At 41.3% G+C, this 24,695-nt stretch overlaps 1 protein-coding gene across 5 annotated transcripts in view; it reads right to left on the reverse strand.

The window, feature by feature from the left end:
* Window positions 1-24,695, reverse strand: part of ST8SIA5 (ST8 alpha-N-acetyl-neuraminide alpha-2,8-sialyltransferase 5) — a 69,616-nt gene that overhangs the window by 34,024 nt on the left and 10,897 nt on the right. For 2 of the 5 annotated variants that reach the window (XM_021538898.3, XM_021538899.2), the window contains exon 2: window positions 12,960-13,668. In XM_021538898.3, coding sequence (XP_021394573.1) covers window positions 12,960-13,090 — 131 coding nt within the window. In that variant the 5' untranslated portion in view covers window positions 13,091-13,668. Of the gene's footprint in view, window positions 1-12,959; window positions 14,083-24,695 lie in introns of those variants that run through there. The other 3 variants (XM_021538902.3, XM_021538901.3, XM_077790172.1) reach the window with 2 other exon arrangements.

A 24,695-nucleotide genomic window follows, 5' to 3' on the forward strand; every position in this document is an offset into this window, starting at 1 on the left:
GCAAGGACAGGCTGGACAGGGCTTGAAGCTGCCTTGGCTAGTGGAAGTTGTCCCTGCCCATGGCAGGGGGAGTTGCTGGATGAGATTAACTTTCCTGCCCAAACTGCCCTGTGATTCCATGATTCATATCAAAGTGAGTATATGTTATGCTATAATGGCCATTGAGTGATGCAGTGCTCTAGATTATCAGGCAGCCCCATAACTTGTGTGTTTCTCTGGCAATTTTTAATCAGCTGACCTGAAGGTAAAATTTATGAATATTTATGAATATCAGTGTGAAGACAACATAAGAAAATTACTTGCACACTGTCACTTTGAGGCTTGTTGAAATAAATGCTTGTGGTTCTCTTCCATATACCACAGTCTTACACATTTTTTGCCACACTGTAACTGCTATAGAAACACAGTTTCTTCAAATATATATCTTTCTAAAAGACATTTAAGTATATGGCCTTAAAAGAATCTTTTAATTGTTAAACACATCACTGAATGATACATTGGGAGAGAAGTGTGGAAAAACCAAGTTGGGATTGCGCCTTTTAATAGGATTTGAATTCTCTATTTGGGACTTCGATATTTGCAAACTGAAATAGAGAGCATTAATCCAGATAAATGTCTGGTGTTGGTGTGTCTTCCAAAGGTGAATTCTCCTACAGCATAGCCAATATTCAGGCAGATTAAATGAAGAATTAAAACATGCAGTAAAGTCCTTTCCCTGTCTATGTCTTTACTCTGTATGTAACAGCTGAAAGGAAATCTAAGTAAATGTTCCAAGGTGAAGGGGGGTGAATCTGTCCATCTAGGAAAACAAATTGTAAAATCACTCTTTAATGCCCCCCTTTCATCAAGCTGTTTTTGGGGAAGGGTGTGCACTGCAGCAGAGGCACCAAGTGTAAAGCACATTCACATTTAGGGTAAGATCCAAGGGGAGATTGCAAGACTAACCCTGAGGAATGGCAGATATGTCTTATGATGACTATCTTGATATACTTAGCTTTGAAGTGGCAGGGTGGGGATCTAATTGAGGTACAAAAATATCCAGTGAGGGATCTGGGTATGACACTTCTCTGTGGTTAAGGACAAAGTACAGAGCTGAGAGCTGATCTTAGGGTCACATTAAAATTAAATGTCCAGCCCTGAACCAGACAGACCATACACAGCTCTTCTTCCAACAGGTACGCCAGGGATTAAGAGAATACACACTTATAAATACACAAAACATCCCACCAAAGAAATTTTGCACAGCTCATAGAGCTGTGTGTCTCACTGAGTCTACAAAACTGAGACCAAGCTGCTGCTTTTCATTTTTTGCAGAGGTCATACAATAAATCTCTTTCTCACAGTAAGAACTACTTCCATAAATAATGGTTTGTAGTATTAGAACTGAGTAGAAACCAAGGATGAGACATTTAAAAACACTGATTTAATTATTTTTCTAACAGGATTACTGAAAGCTTAACCATTTATTCCAATCAGCCTTGAGTTGGGAGAATTTAATTTTTGAAATACAAAATTTTCTAATCCTCTCAGGTTTAAGTTGTAAGCATCCATAAAAAATTATCTGGTCAAATGTGCAAACAGCCTGAGAAAACAGAAAAGAAACTTGAACCCCTTCATAAATGTATTTCTTTGGCATTCTATTTCAGTCAAATTCTACCATGCTCACTCTCAGCAGTCACTGCATTTAAACAGGTAAACAAATTAAGGTTCTGTGAATCAGAATTGCAATATAAAAGCAGACAGAGGACAGAAGCACAGAAAAGGAAGAGAAAAAATAACAGAGCAAAAGGGAGGGTAAGGAAAGATTAAAAGAAGGTAAGGAAAGCAGACATCAAGGTCTGCTATGTAATTTACATAGCTTATGTCAAACAGTTCAAACAAAAAAAAAGGAAAAAAGAAAAAAAAATTTAAAAAGAAAAATAAAATAAAGAAAAACTAATTCTAAGCCTGGAATCATTGTCAATGATTGCCAAGTGGAACATTGCCATTTGCTCAATTTGCCCTAATAAAACAACTTCTAAAATCAGTATGTGTCCCCAGTGTGTGATGCTGATGATGGCAAGGAAAGAATTCATAAAAGGTGTAATAACCAGAAACTCTCAGTGCAGAGATGCTTCATTTTGCCATGAATGTAAGCAAATTATTCATCAAGGAAGATATACGTCATTTATGGATACCATTAATCACACGACTTATCCATAATAAATAAAAGTATGAGCAATGCTCTGCCTTGCGTTGGAGAAGCTTGGTGAAGTTGGATGTCTTAGCAACAGAGACCTTGAGTTTCAGGTAAATGTCAAAGCAATATTTTGATCTTAATTGGCAACTGTAAGTGTTGAATCAGTGTGTGGTCAAATAAACATTGGTGTAAAGTAGAAATAGGAGGGGGTGAAAAGCCAGAAAATTAGCAAAGCAGCAGTGACTCTGAAGGTCTTGTTCAAAAGTGTCTGTCAGGAAGCAGCAGGAAGCAAAGACTGAAAGTGTGTTGCTGCAATCCAAACAAAAAACAACTCCTACACATGCAGAGGTTTTAATAGCAGAGGATATCAGATAATTATGAGGATTTTGAAGTACAGGGCAAGAATGAGCAAGCAGATGAATTGCAGAGAGAAGCTTTGCGCCCATGCTGCTGTCACACTGAGATTCCCCCCTCAGCAGTGCCTATTGCCTTCTGAAAAGGAAAGGTGAAAATTCACTTCAGACCAGAAGGCAGGGCTTATAAAAGTGAGCTGCTAAAAGGAGACACGAAAGTCTTCAAGCACAGCTGGAGGTCATGTCTGCGCTCTACCCAGAGAGTGGGCCATGACTGTGTATGCAGCAGAACCTGTTCAGGAGAGATCCATGTGCTTCCCAGGCACAAGAGCAGTTTGGTGCAGGTGGCTGAGTGACACAGCGATCAGCACCTCTGGGTGACAGGGACTGAGTGGCAGCAGGGGCATCACCTGCCACTCCAGCCACAGTCTATTCCCCAGATACCACCAGTTCATCCCATTTAATCCCAGGCAGCAAGCAACTTCCACTCATCTTTAAAAAGTGACAGCTACAGCTATTCTCATTTGGCATCTACCACAGGCAGGCTAAATCCAAGCCCAAGCAAAACCAGATAGAAATGAATGTTATTTTATAACAGTAAAGCTAAGCCAAAACCTGACTCAGCTTGCTGGCCTACACAGATGGGCAAGAAAGGAGAAGCAGAGGAAGGGAAGGAAGATGTGGATGTCCCCAAGAACAAGGCAAATTATTTGTCTTTCTGAGCTCCCTCTGTTATTTGTCATCACTTCTCCTGCTCTTGCTTTCCAGCAGTTCTCATATCCCTTCTCCATATGCACTCTCCCTAACAAAGAGGCCATTAGGAGGTAACAGGAAATCCAGGTTTTGTGGCTCTGGCTACAATTGAAGTTGTAAGCAAATAGTATATTCATTAATTCCATATATATTATGAGTAATTTTATAATCCTGTTTCTGCAGGCCTGGTCATTGTGATGCACTTCCCTGTTACCTCTCAGATATAGAAGATATATCCAGTTCCTGTTCTGATGACCAACAGCCCAGGCCATGTAAGGGCTTCCTAAAGTCACTGGAAAACCTCTTTCACTGTACCTCAGTTTCCCTGTTTTGTAATTCTTGTGCCCTTCAGGAAGAGGAACTGAAGACTTAGTGTTAAATGATCACTCTGCTCTCTTTAAAAATGGAAAGTGATGCCCTTAGCCTATTAACAGGGTTGTGTGTCACAGAGGTGTTGGAAAGTCAGATGGTTAATCTTGCCAGAGATTCAGTTCCTTCTTTCTGAAAAAAAAAAAAAAAAAAAAAAAAAAGAAACAAAAAAAAAAGAAACTATGACTCACTGAGTCCACAGGGTGTATGGAAAATAAAACTAAAACCATGGTATGCATGAGTGACTTGCAGATGAGAGTGATTGGAAACACTCACTAAAATGGATCAGGGAGTTAGAGGAGCTTGGGTGAGGGGAATATCAGGAGTCTCCAGTGTGACAGACTGCTGCATAGGTGAAGAGAAGCCCAGCAGCTGGCAGAGACAGCAGTTTTGGAGCAAAACCAAGGATCCCTTTTCATTTGTGAACCTGCCAGAAAAAGCCAGATTATTTACACTGCACTTGAAAAGGTATGAGAGGGGTCCAAAAGGAGTAAAGGACTAAAGTTACCACCAGAGAACAGCGAGACACTGAGATCAAACCCACCCCAGTAGTGCCCAGTCAGACCAACCTGTGTTCAAAACCTCTTCCCTGACAAAAGGGCCAGACTTAGTCCCTGAAGACCATGAAGCCAGATGACATGAACAAGGTAAATGCTTATTTGAATAGTTAAATACCACTTTAAACATCCCAATCCATTTTGAAATAAGCACACAAGGCCCAACAAGTTAAAAGATGCAGCACAGGGAAAAGAAAGAAATATAAATCTGCGTACAGCAGTCCAGGTCCAATTGACCTGTGCTATGTAATGCCAGGAAAATACCATGTGTGTGCTGGCCTCTTTCAGTCTAGAATCCAGGGCCATAAGCCTGACAGGCAGGATACAAATAAATAAAACATTCCTGTGGCCAACTCAAGTACTTGAGCAATATGCTCTCCTTCTCATGTCAGTCGATTAAAAAATTCATATTTTTCAGTGGAAGAAGCATTGAATCTGACTAGTCAAGTTTAGAAAAATACTTACTTCTCCAGAGAAATTAGCAAAATGCAAGTTTTAGTCTTGATAGAAGCAAATACATCTTCTCACTGTGCTTTAATAGAGATCAACTTTCATCTCAGTGACCTACAGATTTGTAACTAGACTGACAGTGGGTAATTACTGAGCTCATCACTTACCATCTCACAGGGACAAAATTATTAAAAGGTTTTGAAAATTGTATGAAAATATGTGGAAGAGAATGAATGGCATACTCAGAGCAAAAGGAATTAATTAAATAGCATGGACCCCACAAAAAGCAAAATATGAATGAACAATATCGGACAAGAGCACGTCTGCTTTCATTACACTCTTGCCCTTATGGAATTATACCAGAGAGAAGTCTGGCTCTTTATGTTAGTGGGAAACAATAGTATTAAAATGGTGGAGGAGTATATTTTGACTAGTGCAAAAAGCAAAATTGGAAACATAGGTGGGAAGCTTCTGGATTATAACCCTTATTATACAGAAAAAAGATTTTGTTTTACGTAGCACATTTCACATTTGGGTCAAATCTGGCATCAGACATTCACAAGCAATATCTGAAAAAACGTAGCCTAAAATCACTTCCCCGGAAGGATAAACACATTCAAATAGTTCACTTAAACGGGATTTAATGTTGATCAGGACATCAAGAACATCAAAGGGTACCTTCTAAACCTTTACAATCTTACCTTTTCTCATCTGTGGCTGGAAGACAAATATCTAAGGAGTAATACATAAACTTTATTAATCCTATTGGTAATAATTATTCACATCTAGAATTATTCATAATTGAAATCTCATTATTTGTAATGGGGCAGCACAAAACCAACAACAGAATGAAATTATAGTGAGGGAGGTAGTTTTCAAGAAAATAATAAAAAAAACAAAACCAAAACCAACCAAGCCCTGAGGACAGACACTCACAGGAAATCCCAAATTATTTAAGATACCAGTGAATTCTGACATTTGAGATGGTAGATGCCTAATGCAGCATGGGTTCAAAATCTCACCAGACCACAAGAGGTCTGACTAAAATAATTGCACTGCATCTCAAGTTTCCAGTACTAATACATTCAGCATCAGGTCAAGTGTCCCTAAACTGCCCTAAGGGCTCATGCTGAAGACAATGAGCAAAATGCATTCACAGTCAGTTCATGTGTACCCAGTGCTAGGCACAGGAGTAGCAAATATTCTCTCTTTCCATCACAGAAGTGGATGGCACAGTTTTCTCCTACCACTTAGGCAAACCTTTCAAATTATTTACAGCCTTCAAAAGCCCAGCTTTAGCTGTATTTGTTCTGATAGAAAACGCCATACCAGTGACAGAGGCTGCTTTTAAAGCAGCCACCCTGAGAACTAAAGCATAAACCCAACTAAATAAAATGGACATGAAAGGACATCAACTATCTGCAGGGCTGATGGAAAAGCAAAATGGATGCAAGCAACAGAGGGCAAGCATGCCTCAAAGAAATGAGAGGTTAAGTCCACAATTTCCCTGAGGGAGACGTGGACTGCTGAGCAATGAATACACTTGAATTAAAAATTGAGGAATGAAATTAAAAAGCAATCAAGGGTAAGAGTGAAGCACAGTGGAAGTAAGAAAATACAAAGCTTTGCACAGTGATTATGCCTGAAACAAATCAGCAAGTGTAAGAATGATCAGGAAACTCCAGCTGGGTCAAAAATAAAAGACCTAGTTACCAGATCAGCAACATGGGCCACAGGGGTCAGTGGTTAAGGGAGCACGGGAGGGGCTGTGGAGAACATGAGTGGAGCACAAACAAAAATGGGAACACAGGGCTCTGGGTTTGGCATTTTACAAATGGAGGCAAGGCTGCATGTTGTACCTGACCACACACAAAGAGTAAAGCATGTAATTCTTTTCAAAACATCATAAAACATGTTGATGGTACTTCTCTAAATGAAATGTCACAGCAGTTAAATCATTTTGGATGAAAAGGTGTTGAATGATGGGCATTGGCAAAACTCAACCATTACTTTGTCATACTGAGGCAAAGATCTGTGTAAAATGAGGATTTAACCCAGATATTCAGCTAAATACACAAGAATTGTTTTCATGGACAGAAGCAGGCCTAGATCTTCACACAACAAAGTTAGACTGAAGGAAGCTGCTACTGGGTACTACATGAATTAGGATCAGGATTTAATTGTCTCTGTATTAATCAGTAAAGACAATGGCCACTTATTGGCTGGTAAGCAAGATACCTATTACTCACTAGTCCAGGGCAAAACATTTTTCTGGAGAGTTCCTACAGCCCAACATGATTCAAACCAACCAGAGTGGGCTTGTAGACTCTGGCCTAGGAGCCGCTGAGTGGCCACAGCCAAAATAAAAGGGGCAAGTGGGCAAAGACCAGTCTGTAGTGACCCATCCTCATGATATGAGGTCAGGAAGACCATGGTGTAACACATCAGGGAGTGACACTCTTGGGATAATGCAATTTGCACTGAAATAATGGATGATCATTACTTTAACACAGACCAGACCAGCAGGTGGTTTTTTGCCATCTCAACAGCAGAGGTGAAAGAAAACAGTGCTAGAAATACAGCATAGAGGGATCAGGGATATAAACCTGCTGGCTTTCTGCATCAGGGCCATGGGGAGCACTGCTAGGGAGCACAACAGAGGAAATAACATTTCCTGACACTCTAGTACTAAAACTTCAGCCACTTGATCCTCTCCTTTAAAAGCAAATTAAAATAATGGTTAAAAGTCCTCAAACCTTTAAGTAGAAGAAGGAATAAATTTTGGATTCAGGAGAATTGCCTAAAGCAACAGCAGCAGTGGGAAGGGGAATGGGTGACAAGTGGGATGGGGTGACTGCATCCAGCCTCTGGATGGCAGGATACCAACGTGTAGGAGCCAGTCCAGAGGAAGCCACCAGGATGATCAGAGGGATAGAGCAGCTCTGCTGTGAGAAAAGGCTGAGAACACTGGGATTGTTCAGCCTGGAAAAGAGAAGCTTTGGGGTGGCCTTTCAGCATGTGCAGGAAGCCAACAAGAAATATGGAGAGAGACTATTTACATGTGCCTGGAGTGACAGGACAAGGGGCAATGGCCTCAAATTGACAAAGGGTAAATTTAGGGTTGATTTTATTAGAAATTATTCCCTGTGAGAGTGGTGGCACAGATTGCCCAGAGAAGCTGTGACTGCCCTTGGATCCCCGGCAGTGTCCAAAGCCAGGCTGGATGGGGCTTGGAGCAACCTGGGATAGTGGAAGGTGTCCCTGCCTATGGCAAGTGGTGGGACTGGATGAGGTTTAAGGTCCCTTCCAACCCAAAACATTCTGGGATTCTGTGATCCCATGAATTTGGAGACAGCTGAATTAATCCATCAACTCCCTGTTGGTTCTGCCCCCTCCACCCCATTGCCAACATGGATGCCTGCACCCCATGTATGGTCTTGGGAACACCCTGTAGCGGGAGCAGCATGGCTAGAGTGTCAGCTTCTCCTGCTGTGCTCAACTGGATCTGGCCATTTTAAGGTGATGCCCATATCCTGTAAATACACTTTTTTTTGGTGCTCTATGTTGTTTGAAGACTTTGCTTTGTTCTGAAGTTTCCTCTCTGAAGAAGCCTCCCAAACCCAAGACCTGCCCAGCACCTTGTCAGGGATTCATCCAGATGACTCATAGGATACATGTAATTTCTGTGGGGTAGTAATTCCCTCTGGTTAAAGCTGGAAGCACAGAGCTATGTTACCAGAGAGAGATGACTCACTAGGTGACCTTCAAATTACGCCTTTTGGGGCAGATGTTTAAATGGAAGGAGAGTTTTAACATAGGAATGGCTAGGTTATGGCTAACACTTTCACTTGGTATTAGGAGCTGTGCCAAGGATGGGGCAGGAGCTCTCAACTGACCTGAGCTGGCTGTAGTTAGGACAAAAAACCCAATTTAGGACAAAATCCAACTTGGGCCACAAGTAGCCTCCATGTCTCCATTCCAATTCCTGCTGTCCCTGCTGTAAGAATGACATGAATTTAGGGTACAGACTAAATGTGTAGTTAAGGTTTATTTTCTCTGGGCTTATTTCTTTAGTCCATACAGTGCAGAAATTGATCACAAATAATCTTATATGGTAAGGAAAAAAGTAAGAATGCCTGGGAATTGATTTGCAACTGTTGGATAAAAGCTGCCTAAGATATTCATAAATGATGGGTTTACCTCAAGTAATGAGATTCTGATATTAGTAAGAGGGCACACATACATAAGAGTGATATTTTATTCTCATTTAGAAGAGACAAAGCTTTCAAATAATGCAGGCTGCCTGCATGGGAAGATTTGCTGACTCTTGCTGTATGATTTTTTTCCCATTTTTTATTTATCCTCTGGCAGGCCCTGGGGTAATATTTGTTGAGAGTCTTTAATAGTTTTGGAAATGTGTTCTCCTCACTCAGCTGAAGAAAAGGAGTTTTAAAGGTGCAGATTCCCTTCTTCAGGTGACAGTTTCCCTGTGCAGAAGTCAGTCTGTTAAAACACCCAGAATTTAGTGAATTTCCTGCCAAGAGATTATTGGTATATAGCAAAGTATTGCTCTGATATTTTTCCCTTGCCAAACGGAAGGACTGTCCTATTGATCTCTCCCATGATACAGGCTGGGAGATGAAGACAGATTTCAACATTTTTTTACTTTAATGGCAGTTTCCTGATGTAATCCAGGATTATTCCCTGCTGGCCAAACAAGAGCTGACAAAAAAAAAGGCCAGCCCTCAGCTGAGCATCTTATTCAAAGGAAAATTCAGCTGAAAGGCAAGCATTGGAAAGATGAGTCAATACAAAAGCAAGCGCCAGATCTGGATTTAAGCAGAAGACCACAGCATTTAACCTACTTTAGCAGATCAATGCAGTGGATTTTTAATCATCACATTAATCCTGAAATAAAAATAATTACCCCAGAGATCGGTATTAAAGTCCCTTAATTATATCTCATTTCATCATCCTTTTTACTTGGGATCAGAAGCTACAGAGACCAGAGCTTCCTGATGTCATTTCTCCAGCTTGCAGTTTGGCTCTCCTGTTCAAGACTTCAGATGCAACTACAGGAATGAGGCACTGGCCTTGGTAAGAGCACCCATATCCATCCCACCCAGGAGAAAACTGAAAAAGGGGAAAAAAAAAAAAAGAAAAATGTGGACAGGATTATGCTTTCCAATGACACTGTATAAAACTGCAAAGGATGGAGTGGGGAACATTATACAGTGGGTAAAAAATGTGAGAATGCCTAGAAATTCAATCTTTACATTGTCCCATTCTTCCAGCAATGCCAGGAGTTCATTAACATCCCAGAAGGGGAAAGAGAGAACTTAGACCAGAGGCTGGGCCCCTTATCAAATTTCACTGAGCACAGTTTATTTCCTGGAGCATCCTTTCCTGTCTACAGTCCTACCGCCCCCACAGATGCTCTGGGAAAATGGCTATGGGCAAGTGCAGGACCCCAGTCCTCCATGGACAGCCTCAGGTGGGATTTCATGGCTATCAAACCAGCCCATTCCCTGCTTGTAAGGGCAAGTGGCATGGCACACCTTACAGCCACGCTGTAAAATTTTCCATCTTTCTCCCAGAAAAGGGTACCTTTCTCCGCTCTGCTCTTTGGGACCAGTCCTGAGTCTGTGCTGTCACTTGCATTGTGCCCAGGCTGCTTGGTTTAGGTCACCTTCCCTGCCTTGTTTGCCTTCACCCATTTCTACCATCTTCTTGCAGAGAAAAGAGCTACCCTGGTGTTATATTTAGAATTAAAAGCACTCTGCATTTACTGAAATAGTATTTTAGGGCAATTTTCATGTTTCTCCAAACACATGAGGGAATTTCTTCCTGCTGCCCTGGGAGGAGGCCATAGGGCTCACTGTTGCTGCAGGTGTTGGGATGCAGACAAAGGCATCCCAAACAAGCAGCACGTAGAATCCTAGCGAGTAAATGGCGGTGGGTTCAGGCAGCGTCCCCAAGCTCCAGCTTGGCAAGTGGCACCAGGGCTATAAATATCCCCCTTCCCCTCTACAAGGAGTCTCTCCAAAACCACCAGGTACAAGTCCAAGGAGCCTCACAGCCGGAATCAGCTTCTAGCAGGAGGCTTAACACCGGAGGTTTGTTTGTGAAATCCAAGAGTAATTAAAGGTTACAGCTGCCCCTGCACGGAGCTCACTGGCAATCAGACTGCCCTGGAATGCTCACCAGAAGGTACTGCAGGACATTAAGAGTGAGGGAAGAAAAGGAAAACTGAAAAAAGAGTACCCTCATAACAATATTGTGGTAACAATGCAGACTGCTGCTTAAATCACCTTTCTGTCACCAAAAACTTAGAGCCACATCCTACATTTTTATTTCCATGGAAGATGGGAACAGCCAGTTCCCAACAGAAAGGAGATGAGGTGCTTTTTTTTCCCCTGTACTGAGTTAGGGGAGCCCTCTATGAGATTATTTTCACATTATTAATTAAAAATAAAGAAAGAAATAAAGAAAAAAGTAAAATAAATCATTGCAAACTGGAGTAAAAAAAATAAACAAAAAAAAAAAAAATAAAACAAGTCAGCAGTGTTTTCCAGTCAAAGTGACAAAATATATGCTCATCTCCCTACTTGGGACTCTTTGAAGGCAGAGGGCTAGAATCAGACTTTCTCCTTGGAATCCCTGGAATTGGACATCAGCCTTTTTCATTCCCTAATGATGACAGGAGAGGTTCCTCAGGCATGAGGCAGGACAGAGGTAGGCCACAGAGATCACTCAGTGGAAGAGTTTCTGGTTGCATCTTCTCATAATTTTATCTTGTCTTTGCCATTTTTCATGTCCATTTGTACTTGTGATTTATTTTTCTTCTCTCCCCCGTTGCAGTAATGCTGACTTGGAAAAGCAAGAATTGGTAGGACTACCAGGCCTCCAGGACAAGAGGAAAAACTGAGAAAATAAGGCAAGATGAGATCTTCACCTGGCCATAAACTCATATTCTTAACCCTGAGGAAGCTTAGTACTACCCTTGTCTACCTACCAGGTTCCTGAAGCTCATCAAATATGGAGATTTTATACCTCATCGGGTCATTATTTTCTTTAAAAGTTCCCCATCATTATTAAATCCAAATCTTTCCTGCTACAACACTTTAGCACTTTGTGAGTGTTTAGAGAGATGTATTTATTGCTTTTTTCTTCTAAGGTTTAATCTGGGTATTTCAAGTCAGTTAACCTTTCTCCCCTCAATTTCTTCCAAGCCAAAAAAACTCATGTTTTCTATGCTTCTGCTCATTCTTGCTTCTTCCAGCTAAGGAAGTCACATATTACTGGAGCTGAGGTGCACAAAAAAAATCAGAGCTCCCCCAGACAAGGCCTTGTCCTAGACAAAGCACACAAATTGCTCTGTGGATAAACAACACCCCTGTCTAAACATATTAATATCATGCTTGCTTTTTCCTCTCAGGAAGAAACGTTGGCTGATTTGCCAGCATTTTGCTTTTTCTTGGCACAAGGCAAACAACTACATGAGTTGCAAGCAAGGCAAGAACCAAACCATTTCTCTCTCCTGGCAGAATGCAGATTAATTCCAGTAAAAAATTCCACAGCAGCTGCCTACACAACTGAAACACTTACCTCAAAGCATGTAAGGGAAACATTCATCTTCATAAAATCATGCAAGCTGTAACTTCTCAAACTAGGTTTAAGTAAAATAAACTCTGCATGGGTCAAGGTTAAACATTTATAGAGCCCCATCGGTGTTTGCTGTGAAAAGAGCATTTTCAGATCAAAGGCTGATGTGTTCTACAGCGAGGCAGTCTCAGCAGCAATTCATAAGAACACAGCAGTGCAAAAATAAAGTGCTCTCTCGGTTATCTGGAACACTAATATTGATTTTAGGAACTGCATCTGCATGTTTGTTTCTAAAGACACTGAAGTTTCAGCAATGAACATGCTACTTCAACATCTCAAGCCATTTCAGCCTGAACTTGCACAGTGTGGGAAGCCTTGTAAGGGGCAAATACTCAGGTGGCATGAGTCTTTAAGTTGAATACAAACCCATATTTTTGCCGCAGTTGAGGATTAAAACATAATCCAGGAAACTCACAAACATAATATTCTGCCTAACCTGCCTAACCTCGTAACCATTATGAGTCCTGCACTCATAATCTAACAAACATTACAGATGCTGGATGCACCTTCCCAGACTGACAAGACATTGTTATCATCAGTGAGAACACTGAGAATATATATGGTTTCCCTGGAGCTCTGTCTCCCCTCAGTCTTATCAGACAAGTTTTCCTATTCCCTCTGATCCCCCCTTACCTCTTAAGATAGTTTCTCCCATAGAGGATCTGCTGCAGCAAGGTGACCACGGCAAAGGCGCAGATGAATATGAAGAACAAAGTTCTGTTTCCCAGCAAATCCCGGCTTGATGAAGGGTCAGTGTATCCCATCCTTCTTAAAAGCCACTGAAGCTTCACCAGGTAAAATTCAGTTCATTGCCACCTTCATGCCCTTTTTGCTGGGTAGCGGAGGGGAATGTCTGCTGGCTTTTCTGTGAGCAATCCAAGGACAAGGTGTCCCACTGTCTGGCTCTGCTGCCCCTTCCTTGCCCCTTTTGGATGTTAGCTCCAGGACTGTGTGCAATGGCTTGCTTCCATGGCAAAGTTTCCAGGAGATTCAGACGTGGGTAACATCTAAAATCATCTCTCAGAGCTCTCTCAGCACAGGCAGCCTGTGCTGTGTGAGAGGCATTCTGTTCCCTCTAAGCCTCTCTTGAAAACCCGCTGCTAGCAATTATCTACTTCAATCCCATTTTCATATTCCAGATGGGGGAAGCTGCACACAAACCAGAGAACTGCAGCCAATGGCAAACACGGGGCTCCGGCAACCTGCGTTGGAAGCACATAGTCGTCAGCTCTTCTCTGCTTCTGCTCACTGATTCCGACCAAATGTGCTCACAAGGAGACGTGACTGGGGCTTGCTATTATTGAACAAGCAGGCAACAATCATGAGGATTTCATTCAGAACCCTGCAGGAAAAAAGAGAAAAAAAAGAAACACAGCAGCAGCAGTCTGGTTAGGCTATCAGGAAAGCTGCATTCTGTAGCAGCGTGCCGTCCATGCTGTGGCTCCGGTGCTGTGGAATTTGCATGCAGAATACAGAGCCTTCAGTCCCACACTGCTCACTATTTGGGCTCCCCTGTTTCCCCTATTCCTCCAGAGGAAGCACGAGCAAGGTCACTATGCATCCCTTCAAGGACAGAGCTCTCAGTGCCTGCATGCTGATTTATTGGAGGTTCTGAGTAGCCTCACAGCCGCAGAGAGAGAGCCTGCCTCTCAGTGCAGGCTCTAAGAACCATTCATTTAAAGAGACAAATATTCTGATTGTTCCTCCACTAGACACAGTTCTCTTCTGAAAGGGCAGAGCAATAAGACCTTGTCCACAGCCATCATAACTCCTCTTAAAACCCCACATTTTCAGGAGAGGCTCAATTCAACCCACGGGGAGTTTTGTCACTCATTTCATTGGGAGCAAAATCTGCCCCAACCCTAAAACAAATTCCAATGAAAGCTTTATCTATGAATGAAACATCCAGACTAGGAAGTTGTTTTGCCCCAATAACAGATGGGAAAAGGATTTTGAGAACAAAATGGAGGGGGGAAATCCATTGTCTAAGAGAAGAGGAAGATTTTTGTGTGCATAGATTTTCCAACAGTTAAATCAGTATATGCAAATTGCTCTAGTGTGCCAGCAGCCCAGCTGTGTGGAGCTGCAAACAGAGAGTGTTCATGGACTTTGTTTCAGCTGTAACTGGTGCTCCATGTGAAGAAGGGCCAAAGGTAACTGTCCAAGCCTTTCAACACAATCCTTAAAGACTGGGCTAGTCCTCAGCATGACCTACAGCAATTTTGGATAAGATAGACAATGGCTAAAGCAGGCTTTGCCTTACCTATTTTTAAGCAACAAAAGTCACACAAGTGTTTAAGGTATGAAGCTGGTCAGCCTGAACTCCTGCAGGCTGGAGAGCAGCACTTTAGGCACAACTGACTTTGCAGAGAAGGTTTAGGGATCCAGCCCCTGGTATATCCTGCCTCAGTGCCTGTCACAGCTCACACACCTCTGTTTCTGAACCCTGCTAAATGCTTCCATTTTCTCCTTGCTTATAAATAGAGTGGGGACCCCGGGTCAAATCAAAGATTACCTAGGGAAAAGTAGGGGTAGAGGGCAAGGACATACTTCCTTAGAAACAATCTTCTACTATTTTTTCATTCAGGGTCTTCCAGAACAAAGGAAAGAAAACCAATATTTAGGTTAGAAAAATAACTCAGTGGGATGCACTGTACTGGGAATACTACACATACCAGGGGACTGCAAGCTAAACACAAAAAGTAGTTTGAATCCCTATTGTCAAAGCCATCAGCTCTGGGGCCAAATATTTATTCTGTAAATTATCAGTTCATATAAGCTCACATTACATGAGACTATTTCCATATAGCAACTGTACCATTTCATACCAAAAACCCTCTCAAGAAAAGGAAAAGCTGTATGGCCATCAAAATTCCCAGGCTGAGACCCCACAAGACACTACACTGGCAGATTTGTATGCAGTAGTTTAGTCAAGGCAAATAAGTTCAGAAGTAGAAGGAAAATTTACTTAATGATTTGAACTGTTTGATTTCTACTGATAGCTTTTAAAACTCAGAGAAATTTGCCCCAGTTGCTCTGGGAGTCATTTTACAATAACAGCAAATATCAGAGAGTAGAATTTGGCTTCCTATGATTTTCTGTGGGTGTGATACTGATTTTGCAGATTCTTATATCACTTAGGTTTTGGTGAAACCACTTTCAGCTTTTCTACCTTTACTGCCCTCCATTCAAAAGGATTTTTTTTTCTTGATATCTGTGCAGTAATGCACCAAATTCCTGAGCCTAGTAGAAGCTCTTTCTCCTGGAGTGATGGTGAGCCTGAGCTGCAGCAAACAGCCCATGCATTCTGTCAGTCTTTGATTTTCTGTGTCCTCTCATCATTCTCTGCAATATCAGGACTGGCCAGTAGTTGCAGCACCTGAGAGACCTATGAGCAGGAGAGCTGCAGACCCAAAGAGCAAAGTACAAAGGTATCTACAAAAAACCAGGAGAGGTTTTCTGTGCCAGAGCTTGCACAGGCATCATTCCTGACATCACATGGAAGAGAAATCTGTTTACTGCCCTCAGCCCAGTACAACAACACTGCACAACTGGAAACAGACCAGCTCCATGCAAGCACAGAGAAATAATATGTCTATTGACAGATTTTCATAGGATGCTCAAGGTTGCCTGCAATATTTATTGTGAGAGAAACCATCTTAGAATGCAGCAGAAGTGCTGAATGAGCAGTGTCAGCACTCATTCCCGGGGCCCTTTGAGAGTTTGACTTGTAAACTACAGGCCTCCTTGAAACCATCAGGCCTCTGCAGAAAAAAAAAAATATATATATTTTTAAAAATAATTTTACACCCTGCACTTAAACAAGCAGCAGACAACAACAGATCCCCTCCAGAGTCTGAGAAGGATTGGAAAAGCCGTCTAAGACCATTGAGCCCAAGAATTCCCCCAACACTGACAGGTCCACATTAACCCATGCACCCAAGTGCTGCATGCACCTGCTTTAATAACATTTCCAGCACAACAGACACAAGCTCAGAACGGGTATTCCTGCATCATTCTTGGAGCACAGACTTCAAAAGCAAATCTGGCAAAATGGATCTTAATATGAAGCTGCCAGAAGCAGTCAGTCTTACACGTGTCTGGCCTTTATTTGTTGCGTGTGAGCTGCTTGCTAAATATCACCAGAGATAATTTGTCACAAGAAACTCCTCCAGCATGAGCAGTGAGACTCTTGACTGCTCTCACACAAACACAAACATTCTCCTTACAGTGACACCCTCCAATGGGAGCTCATCATTTGTTGTTCAGGCCCAATAAAGCAGGTTTGAATTTATTTATTTTTTAAAAAAGAAGTTAGCATTAAATCTCAAAGACAAAGAAGCTAAGACTTATAGACTGAAGCTCTATATGAGGAAAGATGAGTTGGCAAGAGGACAAAATCTGGTAAGAGTCAGACTCTACTTCTCTTCTGGAGGCGGTAAGTTCATATCTTTCTCTCTGTTGAAAGGACAATACACAGCCTCCCTACTGAACTGCAGTTTATTTTTTAATGCAAATGAACTAGAAAAATTCATTTTTGATAGGCAGGCCTGATTGGGAATTTTTTTAAGTATCTTTCACTGAACCTGTCATTTGAATCAGTGTTTGACTGATCATGCATTCTAATTTCAGCTGAAAGCAAGGTTATTTGGTATCTGGGACAGCAGATCTGCCTCTCTGCTGTTTAAATCACAGAACAATTAACTGAACATGTTAAACTCACAGACTCATACAGGTTCAGGGTAAAACAAGACATGCTTCATGTTCCCCTTCAGGATTTTTTCTCTTCCTGCCTGCTCAGCCACTCTCATCTTCATGGCTGTTATTCAGACCAAAGAACTCCACAGCCAGTATAGCAGAATACTATGGTCGGTAAACAGTTTGAGGAGAACATTTTTTATACCTCATTTCCCCACCTAAATTAAAATTAAATCATGCCTATTTACAGTTTCTACAATGGTTGTGTAAACTGCTAGATTCCTGATTTTGCCAAGAGCTGGCACATAGGTATATGGCTGGAAGGTTCCGCTGAATACAAAACTCATAAACATATGCTTATCAATATTAATTTTTTTGCAGCTATAAAACATGAATTTATTAGCATAATCAAGTGCTTTACACAATGTCTAGTTCCCCACCACTGCCACAAATCCATATGTCTTAAACTGAGAAAGTGAAGGAAGCTGAAAGAATTCAGCTAAGATGTAAACATTTATTTTCTTCTGAATTGGGTTCAGCCATGTGGAGATGGCAGTGGCTAATTTGGCACCAGGAGACACCTGCTAATTTGGCACCTGTGGAGACAGCTGAATTAGAGGACATGTCCTGAACATAACATATGGTCTGTACACTGAATATATGTCATCTCTTAAATCATGACCAATTTTCTTCCAATTATGGGTTACATAGTGCCCCATTATGGGGGAAAAAAAATGACCCAGTGCATAAAATATAAATATTTTTCCCTGATTACATCATCTCTGTTGGAAAAGGAATGATGTCTTCCTCAAAGGAATAAAGTTTTCTGGCAGGAAGCTCTGCAGAGGCTGCCTTGGCTGCAGTGCTGTACATTTAGTGTTGACAGTTTCTTATAGCAGACTGCTAAAATGTATAGCAAAATGCAAAACTCAGAGCTGGGGACATCTCTGCTTTCCAAGTGGGTTTAGCAACAAATCAAGGAGACTGAGATGTTGGCAGAGCCACAGAGGGGTCAAAGGTCTTCCATGGCCAGCACTTGCTCTCAAAGAAGAAACTTGATCCTGCCTCTATTCCAAACAAGTCATAACTCCCACCTAGTTTACCAAACCTTTAAAACCTCCCAAAGGAAAGTGCTGGAATTAGTAGCACTCACTTTAATGGGTGTTGAAAGACTAATATTTCTTTTGGATTAAAATATTCCAATAGTAACATCACACTGAACAAATTATTTCCCATGGCCAGAATAAGGATCACACATCATCTAATGTTGAAAACCATAACTAATAATTATTTCACTATTTCAACAACACATTTTTACAGCAAAAGTGAAAATGTTAATCTCAGACGTTTTTAAAAATACGGAATATTGTATATCAATTCACAGATAGAGAATATCAGATTTTGGAATGTACTTTTGTTCTGTCAGTGAGTGGTATTAATCAAAATGGATATAAATGTGAAAATGAAACTTTTCCTCTGAACTATCAGCTAATTAAAACCTTCAAATTTTTACACTGCTCTTATAGTCAATATATAAAAGAGACCTATTATAGAAAATTATTTAGGAAAAGTTACAAGGGTAACTTTATATCTCTGTTCTACAGTGATTTTGTATTCAAAGGAATTAAGTATATTCCTCTTGAATTAATCCTCAGCTTCAGTTCCCATGACCTATCAAGCAGCTCAGACATTCAGGTTTTGAGCCACTCTTCATTATGCCCTCCAATAGCACTAATTACAATGCTGGCTACACACATTACTAATCACTGGTCTAACTACTTCTTTACCTGAGCTACTCCTCTAGTCAGAGCCAGTAAGTATTCAGACACATCATGATTTTTTTAAAATAATCCATGCTAGTCCAGGTTTAGTTCAGTCCATGACAAAAATTATTGACAAAAAAAAAATCCATCTGGCTTTTGTGGTCTTCAAAAATCCCTATTTTTTATGACGCATATGAGTGTTCTTCTGGCACTGTGGAAATGCCCACTGGACCCTGGACAAGGAACCTAGAAGACAGATACCTCTACCCTTACAGCACTGTGACAAGACACACCTTCCTGCCCCTCCTGGGGCAGTGTGGATTCAGTTGTTAAGCCCTGCACAATCTCTTGTCTGACCTGAAGGTGGCCACAGAGATGGCTGTTAATAAAGTTGTTGGCATTTTCAAATTCCTTTCTTTGGATCTGTGATCTGCCATAATTCCCCGGGTCATGTTTTCCTGTGTTAGGGTAACAAATAAAGACTATTCCTGGAACAGTCAGACAGTGCAGCCAGGCATCAGCTGAGTCAGCTCCTGCCACGGTCATTTGTAATTTACCCAGGCAAGAAGGAAAGGTGAGAGCAGGACTTATTAGCCCCTTTGGCAGACAGCAGGAATTGCAATTTGGAAGTCGTGTTTGGTAGCATGGAAATAGCTCGGCTTGCAAACAAGTGCAAAACCAAGATAACAATGGTCCATTTTGCTGCCAAACAAGTTTAAGAGTCTCAAGGGCAGCACCAGCCACCCAGATGGAAAAGCTTCAGGCACAGGCAGGGCCTGGATCACCCCTGACCTCTGGCAGCAGCTTGGACTTTTACAGCACTGTTACAGGCAGTGCTGGCATGGGCAGGAAGATGGAGAGCCACAGCCAAAAACGTATTGAAGCATCGTCTTCCTCTCATGATGCTGGGAGTTAAATGAAAATTCTTGTTTGGCTCTTGTCTGCAAGTAAATTGTCCAGGGCTATGATTTGAGAAAGACTTACAGTGAGGCCTTAAACTCAGCCTGGGATAGTGGAAGGTGTCCCTGCTGTTGGGCAGTGACTGGAACAAGATGGTCCTTAAAGTTCTTTCCAACCCAAATTGTGAGTCTATGATTTATGATGACCCCATTGACATTAGCTATATTCCAGCTACTTCCAGTGCTGTATTCCATGTATTTCTTTCTATAACAGGACCACCAGTACATCCATCAGTCAGAAAATTCTCCACTTTTATCCACAATCTTTGGTGGTGGTATTGACCTCTTGCTGAGACCCTGCAACAGCTATTCATTTAAATAGCTGAGTACAGTCAATTTGACGTGTTTATTTTCTCGAAGAATCTAAAATAGGGACGACAGAATGGTAATTTATCCACAGCCAATATTAACAACCAACACCATATGGCCTACAGGACCCAGTGCTGTGCAGGCAGATATTAAGGAAAGAGGAGTGGGGATGAGGAGAGGTTAGCACAGCATGGCATTCAGCCAGAATAGGGCTGGGTTTTTTTTTCCGAATGTTCCCATTCACATCACTTTATTTAAACATCACTTTCAATCAGCTTTTTTATTTTCTTCCAGGTGTATCCAGCAGCTCCTCTGGAGCTAAGAAATTTGTGCGTGGGATTTCTTTCATGCACTGTGGGTAGGAAGGTATGTTGCAACTATAATTCAGTCACTTTAAATCATATGTAGCTGAAGCTTGAAAGGAAAATAATAATAAATTGTTTGGATTGTCAGGCTCAGTGCAATCCTCAATCAATTAAAGCTTATTTTAGCACCAGGGCAGTTTATTTTTATAATGTTCTTCTGGCATTTTGATGCTTTTATGTTACTGTGTAGCTAAAAGGTCCTGCTGGGAACAAATTACTCTTGGTAAAGCATTCTCTGAACTACAATTTGAGTTTCAATGATAATAAATAGCAAATGATAATAAATAATATCCACAAGAGCAAACAGCAGCAAGAAAAAGGCTACTGACAGTGAGAGAGAAAGGCTTTGGAACTAGGTAAAGGAGGAAAATAAACCAAGGGCTCAAGCACAGTAAAACCATCATTGTTTGGGCTCAGTCTACAAAGTATTCTTCAATGCATATGTCTTCCCAGTGTAATTCAGTGTATTGAGACATTAAACAGTGAAAAGTCACCATTTCTCCAGCAGCTTGCTGCTTCTTTTCATGAAGAGTTAAAATTAAATTCTGTGTCTGCATTTTAGATCTGCATTTTCTGTTGTTATCATGGTTCCCTTTTCACAGATATGAATTGCCCAAACCCGAATTTCTCTTTTGCTGCACTTGAGAATTTGAACCACAGTGTCAGATTCACACTGTAGCTTTCAGAGCTTCAAAAGTTGCTTAATTGATGAGGAGAGCTCTTCCCTGATGTGACAACAAAAACCAAAACTAGTTCTGTTTGTAGATCTTTGCAGTACATGCAAGCAGCTGGCAAACAAGAACAACACTGTGAGTACACCTTTCCTTGCTGGAATCAGAGACAAAATATTTGTTTAATAAGAGGGGTAATAATCACAATAAGTTGTTCTTTTATTTCACTATGCCAAAGACAAAGATATTATGGAGGATATACCCTAAACTGTTGCACACTGTCATTATAAACTGATTCAACTTTTGCTTTAAACTTTACCAGGCAATGGAATTAAAAGCAAAGTGGGAAGGGTGTATGAAGAATGCCCCTTACCCCTTTTTAATTTGAAGATTTATAGCCTCCTAGTTGCTCTTGCTTTTCCTCATTTGAAGCCACTCCTCACAATACACTGTTCCAGGTAGAGGTTTTTTATTTCCCTTTCCCAACTGAAAAAAACAGGACTATATAAAGCACAAAATAATAGGAAAATTAAGTCCCTCCAGTGCAGGAGGGAACTATGGCAGGGTCATTAGCATTAGCTTCCCTCTGGCAGCTCATGCTCAGTTGCTGGCCCCTCACCTTGGATATCACTACAGGTTTAGCTTGGAAATCCAAGGAAGCTGCAGCTCAGATCTGTACATTCAGCATTCTCCTTCTCTGGACAGAGGAAGGACAAACTTTTTTCCTCAGCACTTGTCCTTCCAGTTGATGAAGCAGAACCAGCTGGCACAGAAAAAAATCAGTGTTTTCATAACAAACTGTGCTGTGAGACATCATCTTAGCTAAGACAGTCACCAGCTCCACAGGAATACACACCTTGCTCTGGCAAATCCCTGCAAGTTCTGACCAGCCCTACACAGAGCTTCAGACTTGAGTTCACCAGCTGCTGCCTGGAGCCAGTACATCACCTCCCCTAAAATATGCAGAAAAGCCATTAACTCTGCATCTTGTGTCTACTGCCTGTCTTTGCAATCTCCACTCTCCCATCACAACACGTCTGTGCTACAGAAATTAATGTGTTCCTGCTAGAAGTTTTATCTCTCCCAGAAGCTAGTGAAGGGTTACACAGCTCCAAAAAGTTACAGTTCAATATTCATCCAAGGTGATTTCAAACTACAGCTCCCAAAGTTTCATACCCCATTGGCTTTAATAGCTTTTTAATATTACATGTAAAAGCTTCAATTAAAGCATCATTAATGATTTTGCCGCTTTTGCAGAACTGTCCTATTTTACTGTAAAATCCTCCCAGCAGGCCAAAAAACCAAGTCCATCATTATCTTCATTGGAGTGGGGACAACAGCCCTATCATTTCCTAATTAGCTGTAGGTTTGAGTTCAGCTCCATGTTTTACCAGGATTCCTTCCTGACTTCAGGCAGAACTGCACCACTGAGGTCTCCAGGCTGGCTTGGCAAGGCAAGGTAGGATTTCTGTGATAGCATGGCTGCTTCCAGCACCTGAACTGTGACTGCTGCATGCTGAAAAGGAGTCATCTGCCACCTAGTCAGCTCATCCCATGCTCCACAGTGCAGATGTGTGTCTTTGCCCTCCTCAGCACCTCTTCCCTCATTTCTGAACCAGAAATCAGAGCATTTCTTGGCCTTGCAGTTGTACTACAGAAGGAATAAGGACAATTTTTCACTTATAGTGTAAGGCAAAAAAACTAGTAACCCTGCTGCCTTTTAACATTTTAACATATGATTTTGCCAGTTTAAGATCCACCTGACTGAGCACAGGATCCACTTCCTTACACAATCCCATCCCAGATTCCTTGACATGCCTGCTGAAGATGCACAAGTATCACACACAGCTCTTGGAAAACAAGAAATCTTGATGTTAGCAGCACTGAAGAGAGATGAGTCTGACTCCCACCACCAATGAATGTGCCTACATTCACCAAAACCCTCCATGCACTTAGCTGAGATTTAGTCAACACACTCCCTGGAGAATAAGAGCTCATTGAATCCAAAAGTATCCTGAAGATATGTCAAATGAGTCACATCCCAAAACCACCTTCTTCTTTCCTGAGTATAACAGGAGTTTGGATGACCATTTCAGCTGCAGATGGAATGGCAAGAGGGCCAAGTGTGAAAACAGCATGGAAACAAGCTGATGTCAGATAAATAACATAAGGAAGTGAGCTGTGATTTTTCTTCCCCTTAATATTTAATCCACTCAAAGTGCTAGTCTTAAATCCAGTGAAAATGTCACAGAAAATCACACTTCCTGCAGCCACCTACCACTGAAGAGGGACAAAGCTACAGAAATTTTCCCAGATTTCCCCTTTTACCCTGGTGGTCTTGTTTCTCTCCTATAGCTACTGTAGATGATCATCAGCAAATGAATAAAACATACTTTCATGTGAATGGAACAACATGTGCCAGCTTTGCTGCTGGCACTCTGTCTGCATGACTAGCACTCCTCTTTGCTAACCCTTCTTCCCTCTTCTGCTGTTAACCCTCCACTCAGAGACAAAAGGAAAACAAAGTAAACCTTTAGTACTTCTTCCTCCTCAGTGACATGAAAAAATGGTCAAGATGAGGAGATGGGGGAACTTATATTTCCATACAATGTAAGAGAATCAAGATACTTTAAAATAATAGATCTCCTGGAACTGAAAGATTTTTAAAAGCAAGAAAAATTAAATAATTTGAAACTATAAAAAGGAAATGCCCAGTTATATAGAAGGTAGCTTTTGAACCTCCCTGACACAAACCAAAGTGTTTAGTGAACTTCAAAATCTGCTCTGATGATTCATGCAAAGGGTAAGATCATTGACAGCTTCACAGACTGGATATGAACGCTTCAAAATCACTATGTGAGCCACTCAGACTTCCCTCAGCTCAGCTGTTCTCTATTCATATTCCAAGAAGGTGGGACACAGGGACAGCTTGCATGACCTGAAGCATTTATTATTCAATATTATAATGTATTTTCATGTTCTTCAATAAGATGTCTGACCTGCAGGTTATCCCACAAGGATGACAGGGAATGAGGACAGGAATATAAAATGAAAAAATACTAATATTTGCATAATTTGGCCTCTGGATGAAATTTCAGAGTGAAATCAGAGGATCTAGAGACTATTAAGAGACCCTGCCCTGATTTTTAGGTTATATTTCACCCTTTGGCCATCTCACTGGCTGCAGGATAAATGTCACCTGCTGTGGCAATAGCAAATAGAGTTTGCTGGGGCTAAAGTTCCTGGTACAGTGTTTATTCGTCTTGAACACTTCAGGAAAAGAATGACTGCAAAAGAAATCTTCATTTATTGAACCATTTGAAGGCTAACAGAGAAACCCTCAATCAACAAGCAGCTAACAACTGGGTAAATGCCAGATTTCACTGAGTTTTGCCAGGGATGTATTTGGCCATGTATTTTTTTGTTTGTGCATCCCCCATAAAGACAAATTTTGCTTAAACAAGAGCCTAAGCCAGTACATGGTTAAATCAATGGGAAGTAATCTTGATTTCCAAGGGAGGAATGGCAATCTAAATCAATTTATTACCAATTCAGACTCTTTTTTTTTTTTGTTGTTCTCACAGCAAAATCTACTGCTCAAGTG

The sequence above is a fragment of the Lonchura striata genome, chromosome Z (genome assembly GCF_046129695.1).
Source record: "Lonchura striata isolate bLonStr1 chromosome Z, bLonStr1.mat, whole genome shotgun sequence".
Lineage (NCBI taxonomy): Eukaryota > Metazoa > Chordata > Aves > Passeriformes > Estrildidae > Lonchura > Lonchura striata.